The sequence below is a fragment of the Zalophus californianus genome, chromosome 11 (assembly GCF_009762305.2).
Source record: "Zalophus californianus isolate mZalCal1 chromosome 11, mZalCal1.pri.v2, whole genome shotgun sequence".
Taxonomy (NCBI): Eukaryota; Metazoa; Chordata; class Mammalia; order Carnivora; family Otariidae; genus Zalophus; species Zalophus californianus.
Window position 1 is genome coordinate 80,160,737 of NC_045605.1, and position 26,958 is coordinate 80,187,694.

Here is a 26,958-nt window from a genome sequence, read left to right on the forward strand (position 1 = left end):
TGCCACCTGCAGACTTTCTTTTAGTGGAATCCCCCACCCTGTTAGGAACTAGGACTTGAGACTTGTCCACCAGCCCTCCCCCTGCACTGGGCACTCTCCATCTGAATGCCTGGCAGCCAGGCTTTGGGTCCCTGGCCTACCGCCCACTCCGGCCTTTCCCTTTTGTTGCCCTCAGGCCTGTGTAATTGTGAGTCAAGTCACTGGGCAACCAGGTGCCCTCAGAAAAGCCCCATGTTCTCTGGCAGCTACTGTTCATTTCAGCCAAAGCTGCCAAGAAAGGAGGGCATCAGGCTGAAGGGGACCCATCCCAACCTTCCTCCCAGCCCCAGAAAGAGTCAAGCTCCCTTCAGAAAGGCTCAAATGGAATATTCTATGGGCAAGCAAATGCCACCTCTCCTCTGCTGAGGTGGGAGCTGGTGGCTCCTCCCTGTGAACCACACATCTCAATGTCTTTTCTACAAGTGAGTTTGACAGTAAAAGGATTGTCACTGTGAACAGGTGAGACAGAAGTCTCCTTCACTGGCTTCCGTTGCTGCTGCTGGCTCAGGGTCAGAAGAACAGACAGGTGAGAACTGCTCTTCCTTCCACCAGGAAAGACTAAACTAAGGCAATGCTTTGCATTGAGCCCTGGGGTTTTGGGGCTTCAGGCACTAATATGAGATCAAGTCTCTTCTCTTTCTAACTGCTTCTCCTCCGGGCCATAAAAACTCTTTCCTTTTCCTTTCCCTTCCTTCTGTCCTTTCTTTCTTCCCTATCTCTCTCTCCCTCCCCACCACCTCTCTCTCTTTCTTTCTCTTTCTACCTCCAAGCTCCCTTCAGGAGTTGCTACACCTTCAGATTGGGACATCCTTCCTCATTGGCAAACCTCAGCTGTGTCTGGGGGCAGGGCTTCCGTGGAGCTGCCAGGAGCAGAAAGAAAGGCTCCCAAGTAATAAGTGCTACATCACATGTCAGATGTAGGGAAACTGCGGGCAGATCAACTGGGATGTGCCGGTTACCAGAAGGCTCCCTCCCCAAAGGACGTTGAGGATCAAAGCTGACGTTGTCTTTCCTTGGTAAATTTTGCATGGTCTGGCGACTAAAGCATATCTGAGAACAGGTAGGACTGAGCTCAACTTTGCCTTATTTGAAGAGCTTCAGGTCTGTGGATTGGGGGTGGGGGGGACATCTAATTGAAAATCCAGGCACATGTGTCTCACAGCCATGTGGGCTGTGAAGGGGATGGTCCATCAGGCATTTGGAATAGGCTTGATTTTGGAATGCAGTGGATCTGATTGCTTCTTGGCAGCTTTCCTTTCCCAATTATGCTTGGCTTAGTCTAGTAGCCAAGTTACTTTACAGTCCCTAAGCTGATCCAGAAAGCCTATAGGGAGGACAGAGAGGATACTGTCTCAAAAGCAGACTGGGTGGTGGGAAAGGGAGGGTTCTGGCTGGATTTGGAAACAGTCACTGAATAATCCACAGCCCAGCCCAAAGACAGAGACTGCGTGTTATACCTTGGCCCTTTGTTAAGTCCAAAAACTTAATGGAACATGCTTCTCTAGAATACTGGTCAGTTAAGACCGACCTTTGTGTGTGCTTTCAGTTGTTCCCCAAATGTAGCTCAAGAAGAGACATGACAGGTATTTTGAATTGATTTTATTATAAAACATAGGATTTCTCATAACAAATATATGTCCTGGTTCAATGATTTAGAAATCTTAAAATCTAGACCCAGTATGCTGCATTACCTGTATAGTATAATGTATTATATATATTATATATATATATATATAATGTATAGTATAATTACATTATACTTTGATGTAGGAGTTTCAATCTGAATGTGGTAATTCTACCAGAGTAAGGCTTTTTATAAAAAGTTTTCTTGTTTATAATTTAGGAAGGAAGTGTTTACACAAAATTTGATACTTTAAACAAGGTAGCAGGCAGAATGGTAAACCTACTCAAGAGAATGGAGACTGTTTTTTCTAATGGCTTTATAGAATTCATTATCCACAGGAGTATATTCATGAATTATTAAGTAGCTCAGCCACTTACTAAATCAAGATTAAAAAAATTAAAAACCACAGGCTCTAAGTTGAAGGCCCTTAGGTAGCAGGTGTAATGAGTAGAGTGTGCATGTATTCAAATGATACTAATGTTCGAACACTCAGTCACTCAAATACAGTCTGGTCAACCTTTACCTTACCAAATGGAAATGAGTTGAGTTTTATTATTTAAAGGTTGATATATAAAAGAATAGTAATACTTTCTAAGCCTTTATGGTATAATGTCTGGAAAACTTCCTGTCCTCTTCTTGCAGTGATGAAATGTCAGATAGTGAGGTCAACTAATGACCAACAAACATGAGATTTGGCCACTATTTTAATAGTACATTTTTGGTAAATTAAAATTATTGCCTGGGAAATTTTTCAGCCACAGGTTCTCCGTGATGTAGTTCGGTGTAGTGGTGGGGTTCCTATTTCCTCTGCTTTCAAATCAGTTACTTCACCTGTCCAAACTCAAGGTCACCTATAAAATAGAAGTGATAGCACTAAACCCAGTGTTTCTGGAAGATTAAATAATTAATAGAATCAAAAGCATTAGCAGAAGGGCCAGAACATAATAAGTGCTAAATAAATGATTTTATACATATACCACACACACACACATTCCCATACAATTTGCATATTTCTTGCATTGTGATCATTTTCTGATCCTACCACCTAGAAGCAGGACAGACACACTAGAGAATCCTGCTATCTGATCATAGCAGGTCTGATGACTTAACCTGAGGAAGAGAAGATGGAAATTAACAGATACTAACATTCGATAACATGAGTCCACTCTATTCTTTCCTTCTCTTACCAAAAAAAAAAAAAAAAAAAAAGTCAAAAATTATAGCCTTTTGTTTTAGGGGTCAGTAATCTATTAGATGAATCAGCCTTCTCAGATGTATATTATTAATTTCCATTGATTTAAATTTTATGTATAGTAACTGTGGAGCTTCTACATCAACTTCCTGAGAATACTATCTAAAACCCATCATACAAATTAGTATAATTAATTAGTGTTTGAGGAAATTTTGCACTCTCTTTTATTAGAACTAGGAAATGTTTACTTTTTATGTGCACAGTGAACTGGCAAACCTAGGTTTGGAGCAACCTCTCCCACTAGCCAGCATTGCGGGCTTGGACAAATCACACCCAGCATCTCTGAGCTTCCATTATCCTTGCATATCAGATGAGGGCACTGAGCCCATTGATATCATGAGTTGTTTCTTTCAGGCTCTGAGAGTTCTAGTTCTAAGTTCTTTTATTTCCAAGATCAATGCATGAAATAACTTTCAGAGCTATTTTCTTGAGTTTCTAAACAGTGCTAGAGAAAACCAGCTGAAAGAACTTGAATTTATAAAATTTTTAAAAAGACAAAACCACACCCATTGCTGAAGTGGATAATCTCTAAAACAGACAATTTAGTTGTGCCAAACAGGAGTCCCAAATAAACTTCCATAACTCTGAAGGGGAAAAATATGGTGAGTCAGTTAGGAAGGAACACACACACACCACCCCCCTAAGTGATGGTATTAAATTAAAAGAAATCTGTTCTATCAGATTAGAATCCCCTTAATCCAAGATTTGTTTTCCAGGACAAGCAAATCTACTCCCTCCCACCCAAACCAATCTGATATTTCATAAACCAAATTATAATTGTAAGGAGAAATCAAATAATAATTAAGTCCTAAAATAAACATTTTTGTTTTATAGGTGCCCTTTAATTTAGCAAAGAGGACCCACTGGTAAAATATATATATTCATCTGTATATGAATATATATATTTATATTATATATAAAATTATATGTATAATTATATATATAAATAAAAATTTATATAAAATATATAAAATATTTATATTATATATAAAATATATAATACATAGATATATATATATTTTATATATTATATATATATACACATATATGTAGCTAGGAATACTACTTTTTTCTTTTTCTCTTTTTTTCTCTTCTTCAAAGAAACAGTAGTTTATCAAATAGCTACAAGTCTATGATGCTTCATCAGGGCTCAATTTTAACAGGTCATGTGGGCTAAATAGAAAAACGGATTTCAACAAATCACACTTATGTACAAGCCTATAAACTTTTAGAAAGAATTTGCCTTTAAATGCTGATGATCCTTGATCTTCCTTTCTTTTTGAATGTTCATCACATTTGCCCCAATAAAGCTTTAAGTAAAACAAGATGAGTTAAAGAGGGAAACCATATTCCCATTTCTCTCTGTTTTTGTTAGGATTACCAATCACATTTTGACATAAACTGAGAAAGGGATTGTGAAGAATAGAAATGACCTGACAAGCTCCTTCATAGACACCCAAACAATTTAACTTCAGCAACACCCGAGTCTTTCCAGTTCTTCCACATTCTCCCCGGTGCCTCGGGCAGCTCCCATCAGCCTCTGGTCCCGACAGTGCCTCCTCTCTTGAAATACCCTCCCCAGGATCTCCATTAGGCCAAACAGGCTGCAGGTTTGGGGGGTGGGGGGCAGAGTCAGGTTCCCCTATATCTGGAAGTGTGGTTTTTCCTTTCCAGTTCAAACATGTTAGATAGATAGAACAAAGAAAGAAAAAAAGAAAAGAGAGAGAAATGGAAAGCTTCAGAGGGCAGGTTGGAATGTAATTGATATTGGTTGGTACAGATATCTGCGAGGCGTGATCACTTTAACAGTAAGTGGGATATGGGCACAGTGCCATCTTTAAGTACAGGGACAATGTATATTATAGTAGAAAAAATGTGTTCACTTAGAATCAATGTATCAAGTTTCAAGTTTTATAAAAATCCTTTCAACCAAAACCTTTTCAAACCCGTTAATGAACCCATTATAGAAAATGAGTGGAGGGGTGCTTGGGTGGCTCAGTCAGTTAAGCGTCTGCCTTCGGCTCAGGTCATGATCCCAGGGTCCTGGGATCGAGCCCCACATCGGGCTCCCTGATCAGCGGAGAGCTTGCTTCTCCCTCTCCCTCTGTCTGCTGCTCTGCCTACTTGTGCTCTTTCTCTCTCTGTCAAATAAATAAATAAAATCTTAAAAAAAAAAAAAAGAAAATGAGTGGAGTCTGAAATATACACTGACACTCATGGAATTTTGATGATAAAAATAAATGAAAAGAATTTATTTTTTTAATTGTCTTACTCTCTTGGAGAACTTAAGATGGATTCTGCTCCCATCTGTATGCTGATATTCCCTAGCCTCTTTCTTCTGCTGCTTATTCAGGTAATTGCAGTACATTTTTCATTGGGTTGTGATGAAGATTCATTGAGTTATTGTATGTCAAGCACTTCGCATATGATTGGCATGAAGAAGACATTTGGTAAATGTAAACTTTTACTATTAACTAGTATTGTAATCTTACCAGCAATATAATTAAAACCAATATTCTTATTGTACAACCAAACTAGTTATTTTTTCTTAAGATCCTATAAAGTTACCACTATTCTTCCAAACTCTCAAGGTAAAAAAAAAAAAAATTAAAAATTAAAAAACTTCTTTCCTCAATAAGATACTAATTACTCTTTTCCTTATACTAGAAATGTTACATCTGTGCTATATTGTATAATTTGAAGTCCCACATTGTGAAGGACATTTAAAACTGGAAAGTAACCATGCATCCTGAAAGGTACAGAATCAAGAGATCACATATGATAAAAAATAGGCTGAAAAATGGAGTAGATTTAGAGAAGAGAGGGAATGAAGGAGACAGGTGATTTTAGTTCATTCTATCTGAAGGACTATTACAGTGGGTTAAATACATCCTATACCATTTTGAAATCAGATCAGGGCCAATACGTCGAATGTATTTTAAATGGTAGCTATGTTGGGGTGCCTGGGTGACTCAGTGGGTTAAGTGTCCTGACTCTTGATTTTGGCTCAGGTCATGATCTCAGGGTTGTGGGATTGAGCCCCACGTCTGGCTCTGCACTGAGGGTGGAGCCTGCTTGAGATTCTCTCCCTTTCCTTCTCTCTCTGCCCTCCCCCCAACCCCCTCCCCCGCCACACATAGCTATGTTCTCAATATAAAGAGGGTGAGCTTGAAAGCTACATATGTTTATTTTGTGTGTGTTGATATTTTGAGGTATCTTTTGCCTTTGATTCTTGGCAAGTAATTTTAGCAAGTGAATAATCCATCAGTTTATAAATAGATCAGGTTAAGTACCAAAACGAATAAATAACGAGAAAAACATATTAGGATACATGCATGTATTTTTTTTCCCCTGCTTCTATTTTGCCTGTGTACTCTCCATTATCCATGTTGATATTTATTTGCTGTGAAACCAGAATTTTTTCTATCTCTCATCTGCTTGCCACCCACTGAAAAAAACATAGCCTTGTACTGAGAAGACTTGTTATAGCTTCACGTCTGGTAAACATATCCACATCTCCACATGGCTATCTATAGGAACAAGGAGTTCATATGCCTTCAGAAGCATTGATCACATCCTGTTAAGACTTCCTCAAATAGACATCCTCTCTAAGCAGGTGTCCTGGAACTTCTCAGACAACTCTCAGTGCTATTTTCCCCAGCCTTATTTTCTTGTTTACTTTCATAATTATCTCACTTTTTTCTTGAACTCTGGAGCTTCATGGTGAAATCTGAACTTTCTGATACAGCATTTCAGACAAAAAGAAGATGCTTAGTATTATTTGAATAGGTTTAACTTTATATATATGGAGAAATGAAGAGAACTATTTTCCGTATTTAAGTATGATTGTCTACCACTGTAATAAAAGCATGCCTCAAGGACAGCAAATTCTTGCCTGTGGGCTGAGTATGGCCTACAGCCTGCTTTCTCCAGCCTGTGAGGTAAGGCTAGTTTTTACATTCTTAAAAAAATTTTTAAAAATAAAAAAGAATATGTGCTAGGGACTCTAGATAGCCTGGAAAGCCAAAAGTATGTACCGTCTGCCCTTTTATAGGAAATATTTGTCAACCCTGACTTAGATAAAGAGTTGCTACACATCTCCTTTTTGCCCTTGTGTACCATGTTATTTAAGGATCTGGTTAGATTATTCTATATTTACTGGAATCATCACTATCCTCTGAAATCACACATAGAAAAAACCTGCCAGCTTCCCCTTCTCCCATCAGGGAAATTAAGCACCCTATCCATTCCACATAGAAATGTATGTCTGAACTTTCTGAGGTCCCCTTACTTGAAATCTATGAGGTAAACACCCAAGTTTAAACTAATAATATTTCCGATGATTTTTCTAAGTCATAGTGCTGCCCTGTTTCTATATAAATTATTAAGAAAAAAAATGGATGAGAGTTCCTGAGTAGGCATCACCACGAAGCCCTATGAATTGTGTTTCTCTTTTATCATTAGGTAACTTCAGTGTGGTTGAGCTAACTGGAGAAAGCAATCTTTTCTTGTCTTGGCCCAGCTTCATAACCTGACTAAATAATCCAAGTTAATGATTTGAGGAAGTATATGTAAAACAATCACCTAAAAGTTGTTTTATTTTAATGTAGTGTAAAGTACTTTTGAAAGTTAGGTTAATGGTACATAAAGTCTTCCTATCTGTAAGTTCAAGGAAGACAGGGAGCTGCTTTGTCCTGCTTGTCATTGAACCCTCCAGTGTCTACTGCAGTGCCTAATACAGAGAAGGAATTTGTTTAGCAGTCACTGTGTATGTGTGTGTGTGTGTGTGTGTGTGTGTGTGTGTGTGTGTGCGTGCCTCCCCTTCATCCCAAGACAGTGAGGTCTTGTTTCTATCAGCACATGTCACCTTCTGTTAATGAGCTAATCATCATATGGAACAGGTTAAGAAGTTCTACTTCTAAAAAAAAAAAAAAAAGAAGTTCTACTTCTTCCATATAAATTCTACATTTTCCAGGTAAGTTCTACTTCTTCCATCTAAGTTTAGAGTCCTGGCAAACTATACATGAAGAAAGTGAGATTTAGAACATTGACACAATTTCAGAAGACCCCCCCCCCCATGTAGTCATTAATGGAATCATAATCAACACTGAGGTGCTCAGTCTGTAATACCTTGTGCCTCTCTTTTCACTTGATTTCCTTTCTCATAAATACTTCATGCCCTCAAAATCTGGTGTGTTTCTTAATAAAAAGAATTCATTATTCCTAAGTAAGGTGAAGGTTCATGAAAATACTCAGTGAAGGTTTAGATTAAACGAACCACAATATCGAGGCACACTCTCAATAGATAACTGTTTTCTGTTGTAATAAACAGAAAATCCCAGAGAACAAATCAAGCAAGACAAGAATGGGGAGCTTGCAGAGCCCGGGAACTTTTATACTGCATTTAGAAAATGAATTGTATAAGTAAAAAAGCAAATGACAGAATAGAAATAGCACAATGTACTGGATTATAGTACCTCTTAAAATAAATAAATTGCATTAAAATTTCCCTCAGTAGAACAAGTTACTAATTTAGTGTCATAAAAACATTTTTTTCCAAAAGGCACATGCATGTCAGTTAAAATAGCACAGTTGTCATTAGTGATACTTTCAATTTGTGGAGCATTTTTCTCCCTTAAAAAATTTTCAGAGCTTTTATGCCAACATAATTATAAAGTGCCTATGTCATTGGTTCTGAACTCGTTATCTAAAATTTCTGGAAAAAAACAAAGAATTCTTTTATCCGGATCCTGATTCAGCATGTTTATCTTATTTACTTTTAGTCACTGTGTTTCTGTTTACAGCATATGAAATACTCTCACCAGAACAAAGGTCCCAGTGCTGATAGGCAAACCTCAAACTCTGGCAGCCGAGCGAACAGCAGGAGCCAGAGCCCACTTGAATTGTTCACAGGCTTAGAAGTCAAGTTCAGACTTGATCTGCCTGAGATTCCTTTCAACCAGGATTTGTCATAGCAGGTAGCTGACAAGATTTCCCTGCAAGGACCGGCAACATGCACTGTGCCATCCAAAATGCAGCGGTGCTGGATGGGGCTCATTTGATGCAGATCTTCTGGCATGACGGCGCAGAGTCTCTCTACCCAGCTGTATGGCTGAGAGACAATTGCCCGTGCTCCGATTGCTACCTGGATTCTGCAAAAGCGCGGAAACTTCTCATCGAAACTCTTGATGTGAACATCGGTATTAAAAGCTTGACGTTTGACAGAAAAAAGGTAATCTGCTCTCAATGATCTCTCCTTTCTCTCCCAAGTTCAATGAAGGGGCTAGTCTCCGATAACTTACACAATGAATTACTTTTCATTTGATCGTATGTATAGTGACATCTAGAAACACATGTGCTTAGTGCTTGGTGCAAAGTAAGCATGCTCAGTAAGTGTGAGCTTCTGTTATTGTTACTGCTATTTTTATTACTACTATTTTGAAGAAAAATTGCAGTATTGCTCATTATTCCTTCAGTATGTGGACAGCCTTGAGGACACAGGTGATTTCTATAATAAAAAGAATGCTTCTGGGCCTCAGTTTACTCACCTGTAAAATAGGGATACTAACAGAACTTGTTCGTAGAGATGACATGACGATTCAGTGAGATAATATGAGTAAAATGTTCAACATGGTGTCTGGCATGTGGTGAGCACTCAGAAACGTGTATTGATTAATGTATTTTTAGTCAAATGCGAGGCTTGTTCTAGGATTCCCAAAAACATAGCTCTCAAAATTACAAACTGGATGCGGCCACCAGCCTGCGTTTCTCTCTTCCAGATTCACTAGGATAGTTATCAGAAGAGCAAGTGTGACCAGCGAGGTCATGGCTCTCCCCCTTTCTTGTCTTCATCTGGACTCAAGGACTTTACTCCCAGGGTTCACGGCTTGCGAGCTGTGTGACCTTAGAATTGTTTACTCTTACGTCCCTCACTTGAAAAATGTGAATACCAGCAGTACCTTCTTTCTAGAATTGTATGAGGACTAGATGAGTTATGTCTGCTGTGCTCGTTACACAGGATGCACTCCAGGTGCTGTTGTCATTGTTACTTATTATGATGATGATCTGTCTCATCATCATCATTCCTAGTTCTGATCCTCTTGGAAGGAATACTAAATCCATTGGTGCCTGAATTTAAGTCATCACAGAAAGTTTGTAAACAACAGGTTTCGAGGACATAGAGCAAGAAAAGAACTTCCAATCTAGCCAGCTTTTATTTCTTGTGTGATATTTAAGGGACCTCAAACCACAGATGTATCCCCTTGGCCTTCAGTTTTCTTGTTTTCCAAAAGTGTATTCTATGCCTGTGAGTACATAAGTGAAAATAAGGTAAAACAAAAATAAAAGACTAAGGGCTAATTGGATCCCCTGAATATCTTAGATTGACATTCAAAAACAGAGCAATAGTATGGGCGCCTGGCTGGTTCAGTTGTTTAAGCATCTGCCTTCGGCTCAGGTCATGGTCCCAGGGTCCTGGGATCAAGCCCCACATCCGACTCCCTACTCGGCAGGAGGCCTGCTTCTCCCTCTTCCACTCCCCCTGCTTGTATTCCCTCTCTTGCTGTGTCTGTCTCTATCAAATAAATAAATAAAATCTTAAAAAGACCCCCAAAGCAAAAACCAGAACAAAGAAATAGCAATAATAAACCAAAGTACATAGAAGCATACTATGCATATACATAATATCATATACATATGATATTTGCTTTCTGTGTTACAAGGTTTGTATCACGTGGCCAAATGAGCATTACAGCGAATTTGAAGCTGACTGGCTGAAGAAAAGATGCTTTTCACAGCAGGCCAGAGGAAAACTCCAAAGAGAGTTATTTTTGCCAGGTAACCTTGCCGTGGTCGTCAATGTCTTTTAAAACTTGTACGGTAAGAAATTTGCTCAGAGAAGCAAATTCAAACCCTTGTGCTTTGGTTAAAACATTATTGTAATTTATGCGGGATGTTTAATGATTTACCAACACAGATCGTTTGGGTAGAGATGAAAGGAAATAAAATTATGTGATCCCCGAACCCCATGGGATGGTATACGCGACACTGAGTGAGCATGGGGAGAGTGTGTGTGAGTGCATGTGTGCATGTGTGTGCATAGCAAGTTTGTGTGGGGAGAGATTAATGGGTCTCAAGAAAATCTGTAACCACAAAAATGTTCAGAAAATCTGCAGTAGTTGGATTTGGTGGAAAAAGACTTTATTCTTGAGCTGAGAGACATAATAAAAGAAATAATACGGGTAAAAAGTTAAATATTGACTCTGTGTAAATTAAACATTTGTATCATAAGACTATGTGGGTCAAAGGCAAATTCTAAAAATATCATGATTCTTATGTATTTACCAGAATTTTGACTTCTACACACACACTAACAAGGCAAGTCTCCCTGAACTTTCTTTTCCACTGTTAACCAGATATATTGCACCAGCCTTGTTGAATTCTGTAACACCCCTTCTGAGGATTCTGGGTCACACACCAAGATAGAGATTTCACCTGCTCCTTTCAGATCTGAAATTCTCAAACATGTATAGTAAGTGGTTTTAAATGCTAGTTTCCTGGGTATGGAGAGGTTGCCAATTAATTAGCTTGAATCACACAGCTCCACCTTGTCCTATGGTTATCAACAAATAGGCATGACATTGTCACCTTCCTGTTTAGGCACAGGCCATGTTGTCAAGAACTAGGTTCCTCTATATCCTTAAGTCTCATCCTTCTGACAACGGACGAGGTTTTGCTTTAGTGCTTTCTGTCTAAACTGCCAGGAATCCACTTTCTTCTTTACCTAGCTAGCTGGTGGAATCCAGATGGGCATCCAGGGAAAGACGTTTATCCTGCCTTTCCCCAGAGAGGGTATTGTTAGATTCTTCAAGGAGTCTCCAGTTACATAACTGAGTAGTGATTATCTGGGTCAAATAGCTGTTTCGCGAATGTACTATTATTTTTTATTTATTTTAGATTTCTTCTGGTACTCAAAATATTTTTCCTTAACTCTGCCCTAATTTTGTAATCCTGTTGGATTTTGCTTTCATTTCCTTCAAGTTCTTCTTTTGATTATTTCAGGGAACAAAAGCCAACTTTTTATTATTACAGCTTAAGCTTTTAAGCATTGTAAAAAGATATAGCCACCCTCCTCCATTAATATTTCTTGACGAATGCAGTTTTATAGCTTACATTTCTCAGTACTATCAGGCAGTAGCAAAATGGAAATGATACTACACTCAGTTAAGTAGTGGAAAAAACCAGTCACACTGACAGGCTGCGGTCATGAATAATATAAGGAGACCTGGCTGCTATTTTGACACTGGAAAATACTTTAATGGCTTAAAACAAGATCAGATTTTTAAAATATATTCTCAAGCTGTGCAGTTGGTGGGGTAAAGGAGAAAGCAACAAGCCATTTTGGGAGTACTGCTTCTCTGGCTTTTTGCCTGCAGAATTTGACACCTTATCGTTCTCCCATCGCGTATTTTCGAACATTTATACTCCAGAACGTGCAAACAAACTCAGTTACATTTGTGAAGGGATTTTGTTTTTTGTCCTCAGTGGCCATGTTGCCTTTACTGCTCTTTCCATAGAATGAGGAAAAACTTAAAATCTGGCATCAAGATGCAGACCACTTTTCCTTGATCTTCCCTTGACACTAGCTGTCGAACTCAAAAATGAAAAGACATATGATGATCAGCCAGAAAAAGACTCTTGTCCATGGACAGCCACAGCTGGAAGGAAAGACATGGATAATAGTCATTCCCTCATAAATTTCTATTCAGTTGCACATATATCGGGCATCTATTTTGTGCCGGAAACTCTAAGGAAATACCAAGTTAAAAAAAGACACAGATTCTGTCCTCGAGCATTTATCACGTCTAAGAGGGGGACCCGAGCCATGAAAACAAGTAAGTATAATATTTTATTTTAAGTGCATGAAAGCATGCAGAGAAGGTTAATTATAACAAAGAGAAGGAATCTGAAAAGACAAGAAAATAATCCTCAGAAACCAGGTGATACTATGAGCTGGATTTTGAAGAAACAGTTTGTTAGGCAAAGATAGTGAGGAAATTCTCAACAGAGGAAAGGGCATGAAGAAAATCATGGATGTATAAAACAGGAGGGTAGGCTTGGAAACTGCAATTTGTTTAATATCAGTGAAGTTAAAATTGTTAAGGCAACATAGAAGAAGGAAGGGGCCAAACCATGAAGCGACTTCATGCCCTACTAAGGAGCTCAGTCCAAAACCCTGTGACAAGGACATTTTCTCACCAGAGAGCTCAGGTATATTCCCTTCCATTTGTTTTCCATGCTGATTCTCTTCCTATAGGGCCAAAGAAATGAGTTCAATATCTTTATAACTTTAAGAAGGTTGCTTTATTTTCTTGCGAATGCATTTTTCATCTTCAGAGTTATATCGGTCTAATTTTAACCAGATGCATATTATTTCTCAAATGCTTACAAGCTTGTGAATATCTTCTTAGCTTCCTCTTTCTCTGGTTGCATTCTCCCCTGCCCCAGTAGGTCCCTTTGGTTCTTGGTTTGTATTTATTTTCCAAAAGAGATTGGAGTGATCAGATCTGTGTTGGAAATTCTTGGTAATGGTCATCTGTATTGGATGGGCTGCCATGGCGAGTGGGACAGGGAAGAGGGTGACCGTAGCATGGCCTAGAAATAGTCCTACAAGAGGCATTGAGAACGTAAGCTAGGGAAGTAGCAGAGATGATGGGGAAGAATTTGAATTCAAAGAAACATATTGGCCTATAGGATACGAGGTTGCTGGCCTTGTTCTCTATTCTCCACCAATTTAAAAGCTGACTGTTGAAGCCTAGCATGTAAATGTTTCCAAACATATGAATGAAAATTGAAAACTTTAATAAAACATTGGAAATATGAAGTATTTTATTAATGTAATTATCTTTTAGCTTCCATGTCAAATTGGAATGATTATACTCTCATTTTTGTACAGAATTTTGAGATGCCAAATTCCCAAAATATAATTGATAGGACTAAAATGGGAAAAACCTATATATAGTTGATCTTATATATAGGAACCTAAATATTTTGCTCTTTTTATTAACATTCAGTGTCAGAATGAATGCTCGTTTTCCTATCTCTTTGAATTGGTACTACAATATTTGTATACTATTCTCTGACTTTAATAATATTTGTTATTTCAAATTGAGGTGTAGAAGATTGTTATTTGAAGAAAATCTTTTTTCCATGGAAGCAGTCTACTCACTTTTCTCAGCAATCCAGAGATTGAGTACATTGCATAGTCAGAAAAGAACATTTCCCCTCAATTCAATATAGCAGAGCAAATCTTCACCTGCCTATTTAATTGGATTACCACCCATCATTTCATAGCTATAAGCCCCTCTTTTGTTTCAAGAGGCACATGCCACAGGAGGGAGTCAAAACTCTCATGTAACTGTCAGGGCCCTCTAAAATTTCTGTGCCTCTCACATAGCCGGGGTGGGGGGGGAGGCTAGGAGGGAAGCAGAGTTCCCCCTTTCTTGCCATGCATGTCCTTGAAAATGAAAATTTTTATTATGGCACAAAGAACAGGGTTGGTCTGGTGCAGGGGCTATGTTTACAGAAATTTGTCAAAAAAAGCAAAAATCACTATTTTTTTAATTAGCAAGTAATGAACACAATAAGTATGTCTAACTCCAACTGATAATTCACCCATGTCCCTAAACCTTGCTCCACACTTCACCCATTCTTGAACCCCCAGAGGTGGGAGTCTGCAGTGCAAGTCAGGGGTGGAGTGAGGGTATTTGCTTCATATATTACTTGGTAATTATAAAAAAGTCTAGGAGCTTGTTTTTTTTCAGACTGCCTCAGAGGGCCCCAACTGGATCAGGGCTGCCAGGTCCTTATGGCTTTGGAACAGCTCTGTGAAAACAGCTGCATCGGGGGAGCCTGGGTGGCTTAGTCGGTTGAGTGTCCAACTCTTGATTTCAGGCTCAGGCTGTGGTCTTGGGGTTATGGGCCTCCTTGCTCAGTGGGGAGTCTGCTAGAGATTCTCCCTCTGCCCCTTCCCTGGATCATGTGCCCTCTCTCTCTGATAAATAAATAAATCTTTAAAAACAAAACAACCCACTGCCTCAGAACAATCAAGCCACCGTGTCATGTACCCAAATGTATTGCCTTCCCAAGAAAGACCTAGTCAACATTATTTGCCTGCAATTATCCAGGCTCACACTCCGATGCACAGGTGGGAGATTAGCTCCAAGTCTTCGTATGTTTAAGAAGCAAGTCTCTGTTCTGTTTTGCCTATCCTATCTGAAATAGACCTACTGAGTTCCAGAGAAATGTCTTTGGGGTGTTGATGAAATGAATACAGGTATCTTCAAAGTCTGTGAGTTGACAAATGTGTATTTTGCTTAATTTTTCCTCTGTGCCTTATTGATGTCTTCCAATGTGCCCTATTTTTTTCTGAATTACCTGTCATTTATTAGCCCACTCAATGTCTGCATTATACTTGACAAACCTGGGGATAATAGCTAAAGAGTGTAATGTCCCTACATGGGATGGAGCATCCCTTGTCCTGTCAGTGAGCCCAAGGTGGGAGACTCACAGCTTGAGAAGAGCCCTGCAGTGCTTTCTATGCAGCAGATGCCACTGACCTGGAGGTTGTTCCCACAGCCATCTGCCTAGTTTGGAATCACTTCTAACTTTAGGTAAAATCTGCTTCCTTTCATGCTTTCTTATCTCCATCCATACTTCTAGCAAGAAAACACATAACCACATTCTCAGAGATAAATATTAAAGAGAAGTCTCTTTTACAACTGGATACATGACAGAAATGCAGAAAGAAAAAGAAAAAAAAAGCATGTATATTCTTTTATTCCTTTTAAGAATTCTTAGATAAGAAACATTAATTACATTCTTTTTAAGAAATGATTTTTAATTAAAAAATGATTTTTTAATAACTTCATAAAACAAAGTATCATTGCATCATCCAATGTTAATGCTAAACAGGACCTTGAAAAGCTGGTGTCTTTAAAAGTCTTGAAAAAGCCTGAGGATATTTTTGAGAACCTAAAGCAAATGTGTCTTAAGGAAGAATTATTGCAGAATGTTTCTTTTTCATATTTTCTCAGTATATTTACCACATCCAAAATTAAGGAAAATATACTAACGTTTTTTACTCTTGGAAAAGTAATTTTCTGTTATTATGCTAAAGTATATTTTTTTCTTTTTTCTTTTCTTTCCTTTTTTTTCTTTTCTTTTCTTTTCTTTTTTTTTCCCCAAAGAGAATAAAGGTAGAATGGGCTTTCTTCAATGAGTGAAAAGCTTGTTTTTCACAAACTAGTCTTGCTTTTTCTTACAGCCCAGGAATGAATTTTATAGCATAAGGCAGCTGGATTGTAAATTTTGAATTTATAAATTTAGAAAATTCCAAATGGTGGCAATTTCAAGAAGTAAAATTGGGTTGCTTTATATGCTGACTTCATTTTTACCAAATCTACGCATGAGTTACATATTTAAGCATTTTTTAAAGGTTTTATTTATTTATTCATGAGAGACAGAATGAGAGAGAGAGGCAGAGGGAGAAGCTGGCTCCCCAAGGAGCAGGAAGCCCGATGTGGGATTCGATCCCAGGACCCTGGGATCATGACCTGAGCTGAAGGCAGACACTTAACCGACTGAGCCACCCAGGCGCCCGAGTTACATATTTAAGCTGTCATCTTTGCTAGTGCCTACACACCAGGAGATGCACCAGTCAAAAAAAAAAAAAAGAGGACGACTGATTTAAAAACTATTACTTCTCACTTCTGATTCCACTTTGCTTCTTCAAGATGGCAGACCATTGAAATACACAACTTTAGTTCCAGGATAATAATATCTTCATTAGACTTAAATTTCTTCCTTGAAATTCCAATCCCAAACTTTCAGATGTGCCCATGGAAAAAACTTGATTAATTTTTTTTCAATGTTTCTATCCCTTAGGGGGAAAAAAAGGTTAAAACAAATGATGTTGCTATTTACACATTCTGTTGATTTGCCCAATTTCTAACTTAGTAAATTAAAAAAAATAATTTTAAGCTCTACTCCATTCAGTGGATTCACTAACTTTATTATTTTTCTCAAAATTGTGTATTCTTCTCAATCTGCAACTTTGCTCTTAATCAAAAGAACAATACAGCACTAAAATCAGAGTGCTCTTGACCCTAGGCCTTGTTAGGTCTGCGATTTTGAGCAACTTATTTTTCTATACCCCAAAATCTTTATCTGTATGATAGAGATAGCACCTAATTACCTTTAAGCAGTGTCAGGTTGGGTGAAAAGCACTGTCGCACTATACGTATAAACTCACTTCATCTTTACACCACTCCCTCGAAAGCACTATAAATAACCAGAGAACAGCCCTGAGCTGTTCTTGAACAGTATATCAGTTTGCAAAAAATAATTAAACTTAAAATTAAAAATGCAGAATTCTATTAGTGAAATTCTTTCTCCTTTACTCCCACTGGCTGTCAGGCTTCTATGCACAGGGCTTGCTTGTCCAAAGACTGATATTCAACAGGTTATAGGGAGAAACAATTGTATGGGTTGTCCCTCTTGCCAACAACTTAGTTGGGGCTTTTTATCATCTCATATCTAGATTACTGAAATAACATGGCCTCTGTTCCCACCTACCTGGCACAACCCTGCAGGGTAATCTTCCTGATGCCCACCTTGATCTCTCTTCCCCCTCGCTCTGCTGTCTTACTGTGGCATGATAAAGTCCTAAGTCTTCACTGGAGCTTTCCAATCATCCCACAGCCTGGTGCCCCCTCCACGAACATGGAGACTTTGTCCAAACTCTGCCTGTTTCCTGGATCACTTATTCCATTCTTTCTGTCCGGCCAGACTTCACCTATCCATTCTGCAAGGCCCACCTCACATCCCAGTGAAGCCCTTTGCCAAAAATTCCACCCTATATTTATATTATCCCTAAGCCAAATTACAAACTACAGATAAGAAAGAAAGCTCAGAAAACAGACCTTAGGAGAGAAAGTAAAGTGTGGTATGTCAAGAAAACTCTTCACCTGTGAAACAACATTGTGTTATGGAATGAGAACAGGCTTTGGGATCAGCAGAGCTGGCTTTGGCTCTGCTCTGTGAACTTGACTTAGTTTCATAAATTATCTGAACCTCACCTTTTCCATATGTAAAAAAAGGCAGTGCCTCTCAGTTTTGGAATGTGAAGAGTAAATGATAAAGTACTTACTCCCTTTTTCCTCCAATTTAGACAGCCATGAACATAGATGAACACAAGAGCAGAGGCAGAGCAAAGAGTATTTGGGCAAGGGCAGAAGGAGAAATAAACAACAGTGACATGGCAGTATCTTATGCTTGAGTTCCCCTTACGTGGAGAATAATCATGTTCTATTCCTGACTAAAAACATGAGAGTGGCTTGGAGGTGAATTGTTGCCATGAAAAGGATTTTAATCGCTCAGACACTGGTTTGAAGTCTGGACCAAAATTTCACCCCCCTGGCAGATAGTTTCATTTAAATAAATTTAAGGAAGTCAGTGAAAGGGCTGGTCAGCTATGAACCTCATTCCAATCAGGGATGTAGAAATGTTTACTGAGGCTGGGGTGATCAGCAAACTCTGGGGAAAATGGCTGTGTTATCTATTAAGCTAAGGATAGCTACAGATGAGTATACCAACCATCAGCTGACATACTTTTCACATACAAGCTAAATACTTCAATGAAAAAATCCCTGACCCAAAAGAGCTACAAGCTCATGATCACATAAAAGCAGATAATCTCAGTAACAAAGATAAAGGGAAGCTATCGAAAGAGAACAGTGTGCTCATGCATGAAGGAAGTGCAGAATCTCTAAGCTCTAACTTTAATAGAGCGTGATAGAAGTTTCTAGCCCAGAATAAATTCATCAAGCCAAATATACAATGGACAACCAAAAGGGGATTTATAAAGTGATTTGTGTGGAGCAATTTTTTTTAAAAAATGAGGAAACCAGAGGAAAGACAGCCCCCCTGATGGGAACAGATGATTTTGGAGAATCCTGCTCCACTCTCTCTTCTTAGTTGATGCCATTCCTTCTCTCTGGCAGCAGGATCATCCTTGACCCCTCTTTATCTCTTTTACTACACATCCAGTGTATCAACAAAATCTATTAGCCCTATTATCAAAATAATCTAGAATCCATCCACATCTTATTACCTCCACCACCAATCTCTGTCTGAACTTCCACCGTCATTCACACTCTTCTTCTTCCACCTCTTCTCCTAACTCCTTCGCCAATCTCTTCTTCACATTTTAAAAGCATTGCTCTACATCAGGCACTGAGCTCAGCACCTAATATTTATTGCTCTATTTAATCCTAGCAACAACCTCATAATAGCATTACATTATAACTATTTTACACATGATAGAAATTAAGTAAGTAGTCCAAAATCAAAGAGACAATACATAGCGAAGCCAAGATTTGACTAAAGAGTATCTGTTCTATTAAATACCATTCTATCACTCTCACCTCTTCTAGGTGGTTGCTGCGATTTGTGTGGGCTTCTGTCTCTGTGTCAATGCAATTATTGCACTGAATGGTCATTGTGTGTTTGTCTTCCCCAGTCTGAGGAATAATTAATATTAGTAAAGGTGTCATTTACTGAGTACCTACCATGCACTATGAATTTATTCAGCAAATATTTAAGTGTCTTCTATGTTCTAGAACAGGCACTCTTCTAGGTGTTGGGGATGCGGTGGTGAACAAAACAGAAAGACTCTATCTATAGGGGGTTTACATTCTATTAGAGAAAGAGATCAATAAATTAAAAATATATACATATATATATGCACACACCATGTATAATATATATAAATTTACAAGTACATCTACAACACATCAAGTGCCATAAGGAAGGACATGGACACAGGCAGGTTGGTGGATGTGGTGGAGGAAATGTATAGAAGTTCCCTTCTGAGTCCTTCTATTTTTCCACGAAATAAGAGGCAAAGCTGTCAGCTGAGTATAAGGAGGAGGAGGAGGAGGTGGAAGGTTTGAGGACAGAGAATGTGAGAAATGGTCAGCTGGTAAAAGAGAATTAAGCAGACATTAGTAGACATGCAATAAGATCAGTCATCATGGTGTGTTTTCCTTCAGTCATGTTCAGCTGCCCTGGTTCATGTGCAGATTTAATCAGGTATGCTGTGTTAAATTGTTTACAGGTAGCATATCCTTTAAATTTCGTAACAACCCTGCAAGTCATTTTCATCTTGTATTTTCTGGATGAAGTAACTGAACTGTGAGACTGTATCACTTTCTGACATTCTTGCAGATGGGAAGTATCAGAATTCAGGTTTGAATCCAGATCTGTCACCCTCAAACCTCGAGTTATTAACTTTGACACAATGTGTGACACAATCAAATTGGACCTGCATCCCCATCTCCACACATGCTTCACACATTCTCAATGAACTACCTTCGGAAATGAAGACATGACTGACAGACAATTTTTACACATTTTCACTGATTGAAAAGTTAATCTGAGTCAACAGAGTTGAGACAGCCAAAAAAGATTAATTAGATTTAGGTTGCATGAACGAAAATGTGGTAGTGAGCCTACCATGCAGGCATGGGCCAGACCACATCTATAGTATTATGTCTGGTTCAAGACATCATTGCTGTTAGAGAGTATCAGCAGACTTGAACACATCATACAATGAAGAGCAGAGAGCCTAGGGCAGGGATTGGAAGCCATAAGACATGAAAAACGTGGGGAATAAAAAGGCTATTTGGACTTAGAAAGAGAAACAGCACAGTTTCTGTTCTTATATGCATCTCCAAGACTGTCATATTCTATGGGATTATGGAGCACAGAATTAGGGCCTAAAAGAAAGGTGACAGAGGTAGATTGTATCTTAGCATAGGAGGAAGCTTATGAAAACTGGAGCTTTCTGGAACCAATAAGGGCCGCTCCATAGGAAAATGTGTGCAGTGTACATAATTTAAAGTGACCAAGAGGGTTTTCCATAACCTTTACATGGATGTCCTAGGGGACAGTCACAGCAAGAACAGCAGGTAAAACTGAATTTTCTATTTGCCCTGAAACTCTAAGGAAGTCTGAGATAATCATCTCCCTTTCTGACACCTTATGTGATTGTTTTCCTTCAACATAGGCTTTTTTTCTGAAAACTGTAATCAAATTACTTGTGTGGTTTCCCAGCTCTGATGAGCACTAGCTGTGTGATTCTACACAAATTATCTAAGATCCTAGGCCTGTCTCCTGATCTATAAAATGGGAACAATACTAGGACCTCTGTTATGTGGTTGTTGTGAGGACTACATGAATTAATCCATATTAGGTGCTCAGAAGGGCGCCTAGAATCCTAAGCAGTCCATAAATGTTAGCTCTCCATTTTCAAGAACTCACCACACCCTGCCTTTTCATGTCCTTGCCTTGTTTTATTGTGTGTTCTTGGATTCTCCAACGAGAAGGTCACTGTTGTCATAGGGCTGAGCATATAGAATATAACAAGTACCTAATAGTCCAAAAATGTATTTCTCTCCTTTCAAGCAACATAAACTTGTGTAGAAGTGTGTTTTATACATCCTCAGGGAGACTTTTTGAGTTTGGTGGGATTATCACCTAGGGAAAAGGTTTTATAGATTTCTCCATCTTTTAAAATACTAAAGAGTATTCAGACACAATCTCAGCTTTCAGGGGGTGCCTCCAGTCTCTAGTCCCCATTAGAAAATAAGCGAAGATTTGTTTAGGATACAGAACATATTAGTTTTCTGGAAATCTACTGCATGCCAGCCTTGGGCTCTATGCTGGAGGGTGGAGGGAGAAAGGGGGAGTAGAGGTGAGGAATTAAAGATATGTGACATGCTGTCCGACCCTTGCAAGGAACTTGTAATCTAGTGGAAGAAAGAGAGATGAAGTCCTGCCTGATCGACCCTTGTTTACTTTTCCACTTCATCTGCTACCCTCCTCTTTGCCTGGGTTCTAGCCCTAGAAACTTTGAGTTCCCCCAACAAGATGAGAGATTCTCCCTCTTCCTACTGTCTCTCCGCCAAGACACTCTTCTCCCTGCTCTTTGCATCTTTGCCTTCTCTCACCCACTGGTGTCTGGCTTCAGTAGTGTCTCTTTAGCTAGATAGTTCTTAACTGCCATGTCTAAATATGTTCCCCATCTGGCTCCCAGTAATTGTTTGCAGAGGCACTCCATTTGTTACCTCTGGAGCACTTGATATGTTCATTCTTATGTATTTACTTGTTTGCTTCCTTGCTTATTCACTTTTCCCTTCACAAAACAGATGTGCAATCACATCATTTTTATTCACGAATGTGATCTCTTTTGAATAGCAAGACTTTCCACAAGTATGTGTTGAATAAGTGTAAGATTATTTCAGCACAACGTGGCAAGCGCTGAGGCTGAGGTGTGTTTCAGTGCGGGAGGACCACAGAAGACAGTCATCTAGCTCAGTCTTACAGACCCTAAAGGAGGGCATTGCAGAGGCTGGCCATGCCCCCCCCTCCACCCCCCCAGCCCTGCAGTACTCTTCCCATGCATGCCAGCCACTTTCTAGCACAGACTGCCACTCGGCTGGAGGGGTTTCTCTGCCTTGGTCTCCAAAAGTGCCTAGAGAAGCAGCCAAAGAGGAGTAGGCATGAGTGGCATGTGTACCCCAGCTTCCTTCTCCTGGGTGGGACAACCCTGAAGTATAGTCTACAGTATTGCCATAAGGCCTAGCAGTTCATTTAACCAGTCATTAAAATGATTTCCAGAGGCTTCATTCCCTGTTTCACTTCCCTACCTCCTAGTAGTTCTTCCAGGGATCCCTCCTTAATACATGGCTTGCATTCAGATCCTCATCTCAGGTCAGCTTCTGGAAGATCTCAGTCTAAGAGAGAACAGTGATCAGATTCTTGAGACATGTCAAATTCACTAGACGAGAAGTAAAAGAGTATCCAGAGAGGCAGGATCTCCTTAGCCCAGGGGAGAGACTGAAAACCCTATTTACAACTAGGTACGTTTCCTCTACAAGGGTCAGATTTTGGTTTTGGCTGGGCCCTGCTAAGTATTCACTGGAAGAGACAGTAAGTGATTGGCTGATCTGAAGCACATTAGACTTGGTATTTCAGAGCCAAGAGCAGTTCAGTGCAGGTGGACGGAAGGTTCTAAACCCAAAATAACACATTGCAACCCAGCATGCTGCACTCAGGAATCTTTAACCAAAGAGCTTCTTTGTGAAGAAGAAATTTTTTTGAAATACAACTTTTTTGAAATACAACTCAAGATCCAGGAATGTGATGCCTAACCCTGAAAAGGAAATCTTGTACAAACAGTTCCTTGAAAGCCAGCATGTAGCGTGTTCATAAATTTTATGATGTGTGAAGCACATGTTCAAGGAAGTATTTATTAGTAGGCCATAAGTTAAATTAGAAAGAGTGGTTCATGCCTTAAATATTCCGTCATTTTCCATACTGTTTATGTATCCAGACCCAAGTGTGAAATTTAAATTTGCTTTTAATGTATTCACCTGACAAATGATTTACTCTAGTCAAACATGTTTTCTCTTGAGTCCATGGTAGTTCTGTTCTGTGATTGGGGGAGACTGGGGAGGTGCTTCTAAATTGCTTTTTCAATGTCGAAGTTTCTGTGCAGATATCATGAAATGATTTTACTGGTGGATTTATTGAAATGTAGTTTATTTCTCCCCACAAATTAGAATATTTTATACTGTGGATGTTACGATGAGTTTAGAAACTGGGTAGTCACAGTGCTATCTCGGAAAGTCACTTATAACATAAGTGAGTGTATGAGTGGCTCATATTAGGACACAGGTTCTATAATGAGCTCTGGCCCTTGGTTGCTGATTTTTGTCAAGTCTTTGCCAGAGCATGCCAGAATGAGAGCTGGAGTTGGAAAACAGTGAACTTTGCAAAACTTAAAAGGCATTGTAACCACCCTCTGATAGTAAAATCCTGTAAATCTGAAATTACTTATAGTGGAGACTACACTGTGTGTAGTACTGAGAGCCTTGCTTTATATTAGAGTCTCATCATGAACATGGTTAATTTTACACATGTAAAGAGTAACAGATTTATTGAAAGAACCTAACTCATTCTGTGTTTTTAGAACAAAAAATAGTGTGTGTGCCCATGTGTGTGCGAGTGTGTGCATGCACATGCATGTGTATTATATAATGGGAAAATGACTCATGTGGAAACAAAAACTCATTAAAACATGCTATAAATGTATATAGATGTATATGGTGTGTGCCCTAAGGAGACCCTCCTTAAATCCACAAAGTAGTCAAAATATGAACTCGAAGTTTTTTAAAACATTTACATCTTGGAAAATGTTTTTTCAATCTCTGTGTATTCTATTTCCCTGACACATGGTCACTGACACTCTCTGGAAAGTGATAATGGCCCTAAGTTAAAGCAAACCGACTTGGACCCCTGAAATACACTGGCATAAATTAAGAAGAGAAGCTCGCTGATTTTTAAGTCTCGGTTCATTTCACAAAAGGTGGACAGCAATGTCATTGTAAATGAAACCTACTCATCACGTTTTTTCTGCATCTAAAATCCTGACTAGCAGCCAAGGTTTATCTTTAATTTTTTTTTTAATTCCATCGTTTCTTGGCCTTTTGGCTAAGATCAAGTGTAGTAATTTTTTTTTAATTCCAGTATAATTAACACACAGTGTTATATTCAAGATTTATCTTTAAACACCCCTGCTTGAACAAGTTTGGACAAAGTGGTCCTAAGTGTAACTTGCTTTGCTTTCTTTTTTTATCTAGTAGATTTCCTTTGTAAGGGACAGAATAAGCAATGGACATTCAGACATAAGGCATAAAAATACATGTGACAACACTATTTCAAGGCATCATTTGTTCATTTTATGTGTAGTTGTCAAAATTATAGACTTTGGAATCGGTTGCCTGGATTTGACTAACTAGCTCTGCAAATCATTAGCTCTGCATGATTTGGATCTCTCTTCCTCCCTTCTTATAACTTGAGAATGCTGAAAGCATCTATTTTTTATTGTGGACATTAAAAGAAATAACATATGGAAAGCACCTCACACTCACACTGTGCCTTACCATCTAGAAAGGACTCAGCAAATATTGGCTATTACTATAGCTGGTCGGAATAGCAGTTTGTCTACTATGTGCCAGGCACTATTCTAGGCTCTTTGCATGGTCAACAAATGACCTGCACGGTAAATATAAGTATGGCTATTTTATAAATTAAGAGATGGAGGCTCAGAATAGACACCAAGAAACTAGCTGGTAAGATGCAGGACAATGATTCAAACCCAGGCCCTGTGCCTCCATTCTTTACCCTATTCATATCCTGTTTCATACAGTACTGGCTGCATGTGGCTGATTAGCTGATGGGAGAGCAGGAGGGGGCCTCCTCAACCTGCAGGAACTTTTTCACTTCTAAAGCTATTATCTGACTCCTGAGAAATCCCCATTTCTGCAGAAACAGCCATGATTTCCAGTCTACAACAACTACACAGGAACATTGATCCAGTCCTCATTCTTAAACTATAGGCTTGGGGCTGTTTTCCATAACGTGATATATATTCCCCCGTTTGAGAAATGAGGCATGGATCAGGATGATACTGAGATCATAGGATCTCGTTCCGTCACTTGTTGGGAAGGTTTGCCTTCCTAAGGCAGATTCTTTCTTCCAAAACTGAAGAAATCAAATGGATTAGATCGAATTAGGTCTCTCCTGAATGCAGTTGTTAATATCTGAGTTATTTCCCTTGGCAAAATGACATCTGTGTTCTGCCTCCTTTGGGAGAGCCCGGTTTGCAAAGCAAATTATTTTTTCCATTTGATTTCCTTTCTGTTTCTTCAAGTAAACTTTTTTCATAAGCATTTGATCATGAGGAATCAGAAAGCTAATGAAGGCATTTGATTTTATCTACTGTGGTGTTGTCATCAAAGGATCTACGCAAAATGCATCTTTTACGTATCCCAGGACCACACCTTTCATCTTTTCTTCCCCATGGACAGTTTTTGTTGACTCCCAAGAATGATTTGACCTCAGAGGAAGCTTCTTATCAGGTGAAATAAGAGGAAGAAGGAGCTGTACCTACCAAGGCAAACACTCCTCCCACCTCTAAGAATGTGCATATGCTGTTCGAAGTCCATCATTCAGATTTTATCATCTATTTGGAGTTGGGCAATGTAACATGGCCATTAAAACACACAGTGTCTCAGTGGAGACGTATCTAAGCAGAGTCCAGGCAAAGAAGCCCTAAGGACATACAGACCAAGAGCTATCCATGAGCTAAACGTTCTCTCGACAAATGAGGTCTAGTTAATACCTGTCATGGGTCAGGCAGTGGTAGGCGGGAGGTATATAGTAGATTGGCATGGCCCCAGGGAAGAAAATCTAGTAGCTTGGGCAATTCGAATGTGACTGAAATTTCATAAATCCCACGATAAATCAAAGGTCAACTTCAATGAACTAGTCCTTTCTCAGAGGTTCTCATTTTATATAAAAGCAATGTAATCCCATCTGGTTTCTTCTTTTTCTTATTCACAGAATGTCAGTACTGGGGCGCAGAGCTCCAGCTACCTACACTGGATTTTGAAGATGTTTTAAAAAATGATGAACATGCCTACAAGTGGCTCTCCAGCCTCAAGAAAGTAGGCATAGTACGACTCACAGGAGCATCTGACAAACAAGGACAAGTTTTAAAACTTGGGAAAAGGATTGGTTTCCTTTATCTTACATTTTATGGGTGAGTCACCAAATAGTTTGTATTCTGCCATTATATATAAACTTTGATATATTTCCCAGAAGGGAGACACTTTTGATTGGAGATACAAAATTTCCATAATGCCCTGAGCAGGAGTCAAATGGGAAGACGTGCCTAAAATCCCTAAGTAGGATTTTAAAGGATCCTAAAAGCCCAAGGGGCATCAGATATCAAAGACAGGCTAGTTATAGAGGGTGTGTTAGTTTGCTAGGGCTACCATAACAGAGTCATAGAGTGGGTGGCTTAAACAACAGAAATTCATTTCCTCAGACTTCTGAAAGCCAGAAGTCCAAGACG

The 26,958-nt window shown here is 39.0% G+C and overlaps 1 protein-coding gene and 1 pseudogene across 3 annotated transcripts in view; both read left to right on the forward strand.

The window, feature by feature from the left end:
* The first annotated feature begins 277 nt into the window (after positions 1–277).
* BBOX1 (gamma-butyrobetaine hydroxylase 1) overlaps positions 278–26,958 on the forward strand; it is a 59,004-nt gene continuing 32,323 nt past the window's right edge. For 2 of the 3 annotated variants that reach the window (XM_027578423.2, XM_027578425.2), the window contains exons 1-4: positions 278–565; positions 8,894–9,147; positions 10,637–10,751; positions 26,445–26,643. In XM_027578423.2, the coding sequence (XP_027434224.2) occupies positions 8,929–9,147; positions 10,637–10,751; positions 26,445–26,643 (533 nt within the window). In that variant the 5' untranslated portion in view covers positions 278–565; positions 8,894–8,928. Of the gene's footprint in view, positions 566–8,719; positions 9,148–10,636; positions 10,752–26,444; positions 26,644–26,958 lie in introns of all 3 variants that reach the window. The other variant, XM_027578424.2, reaches the window with a different exon arrangement.
* On the forward strand, positions 24,511–24,657 carry LOC113915647 (annotated as a pseudogene).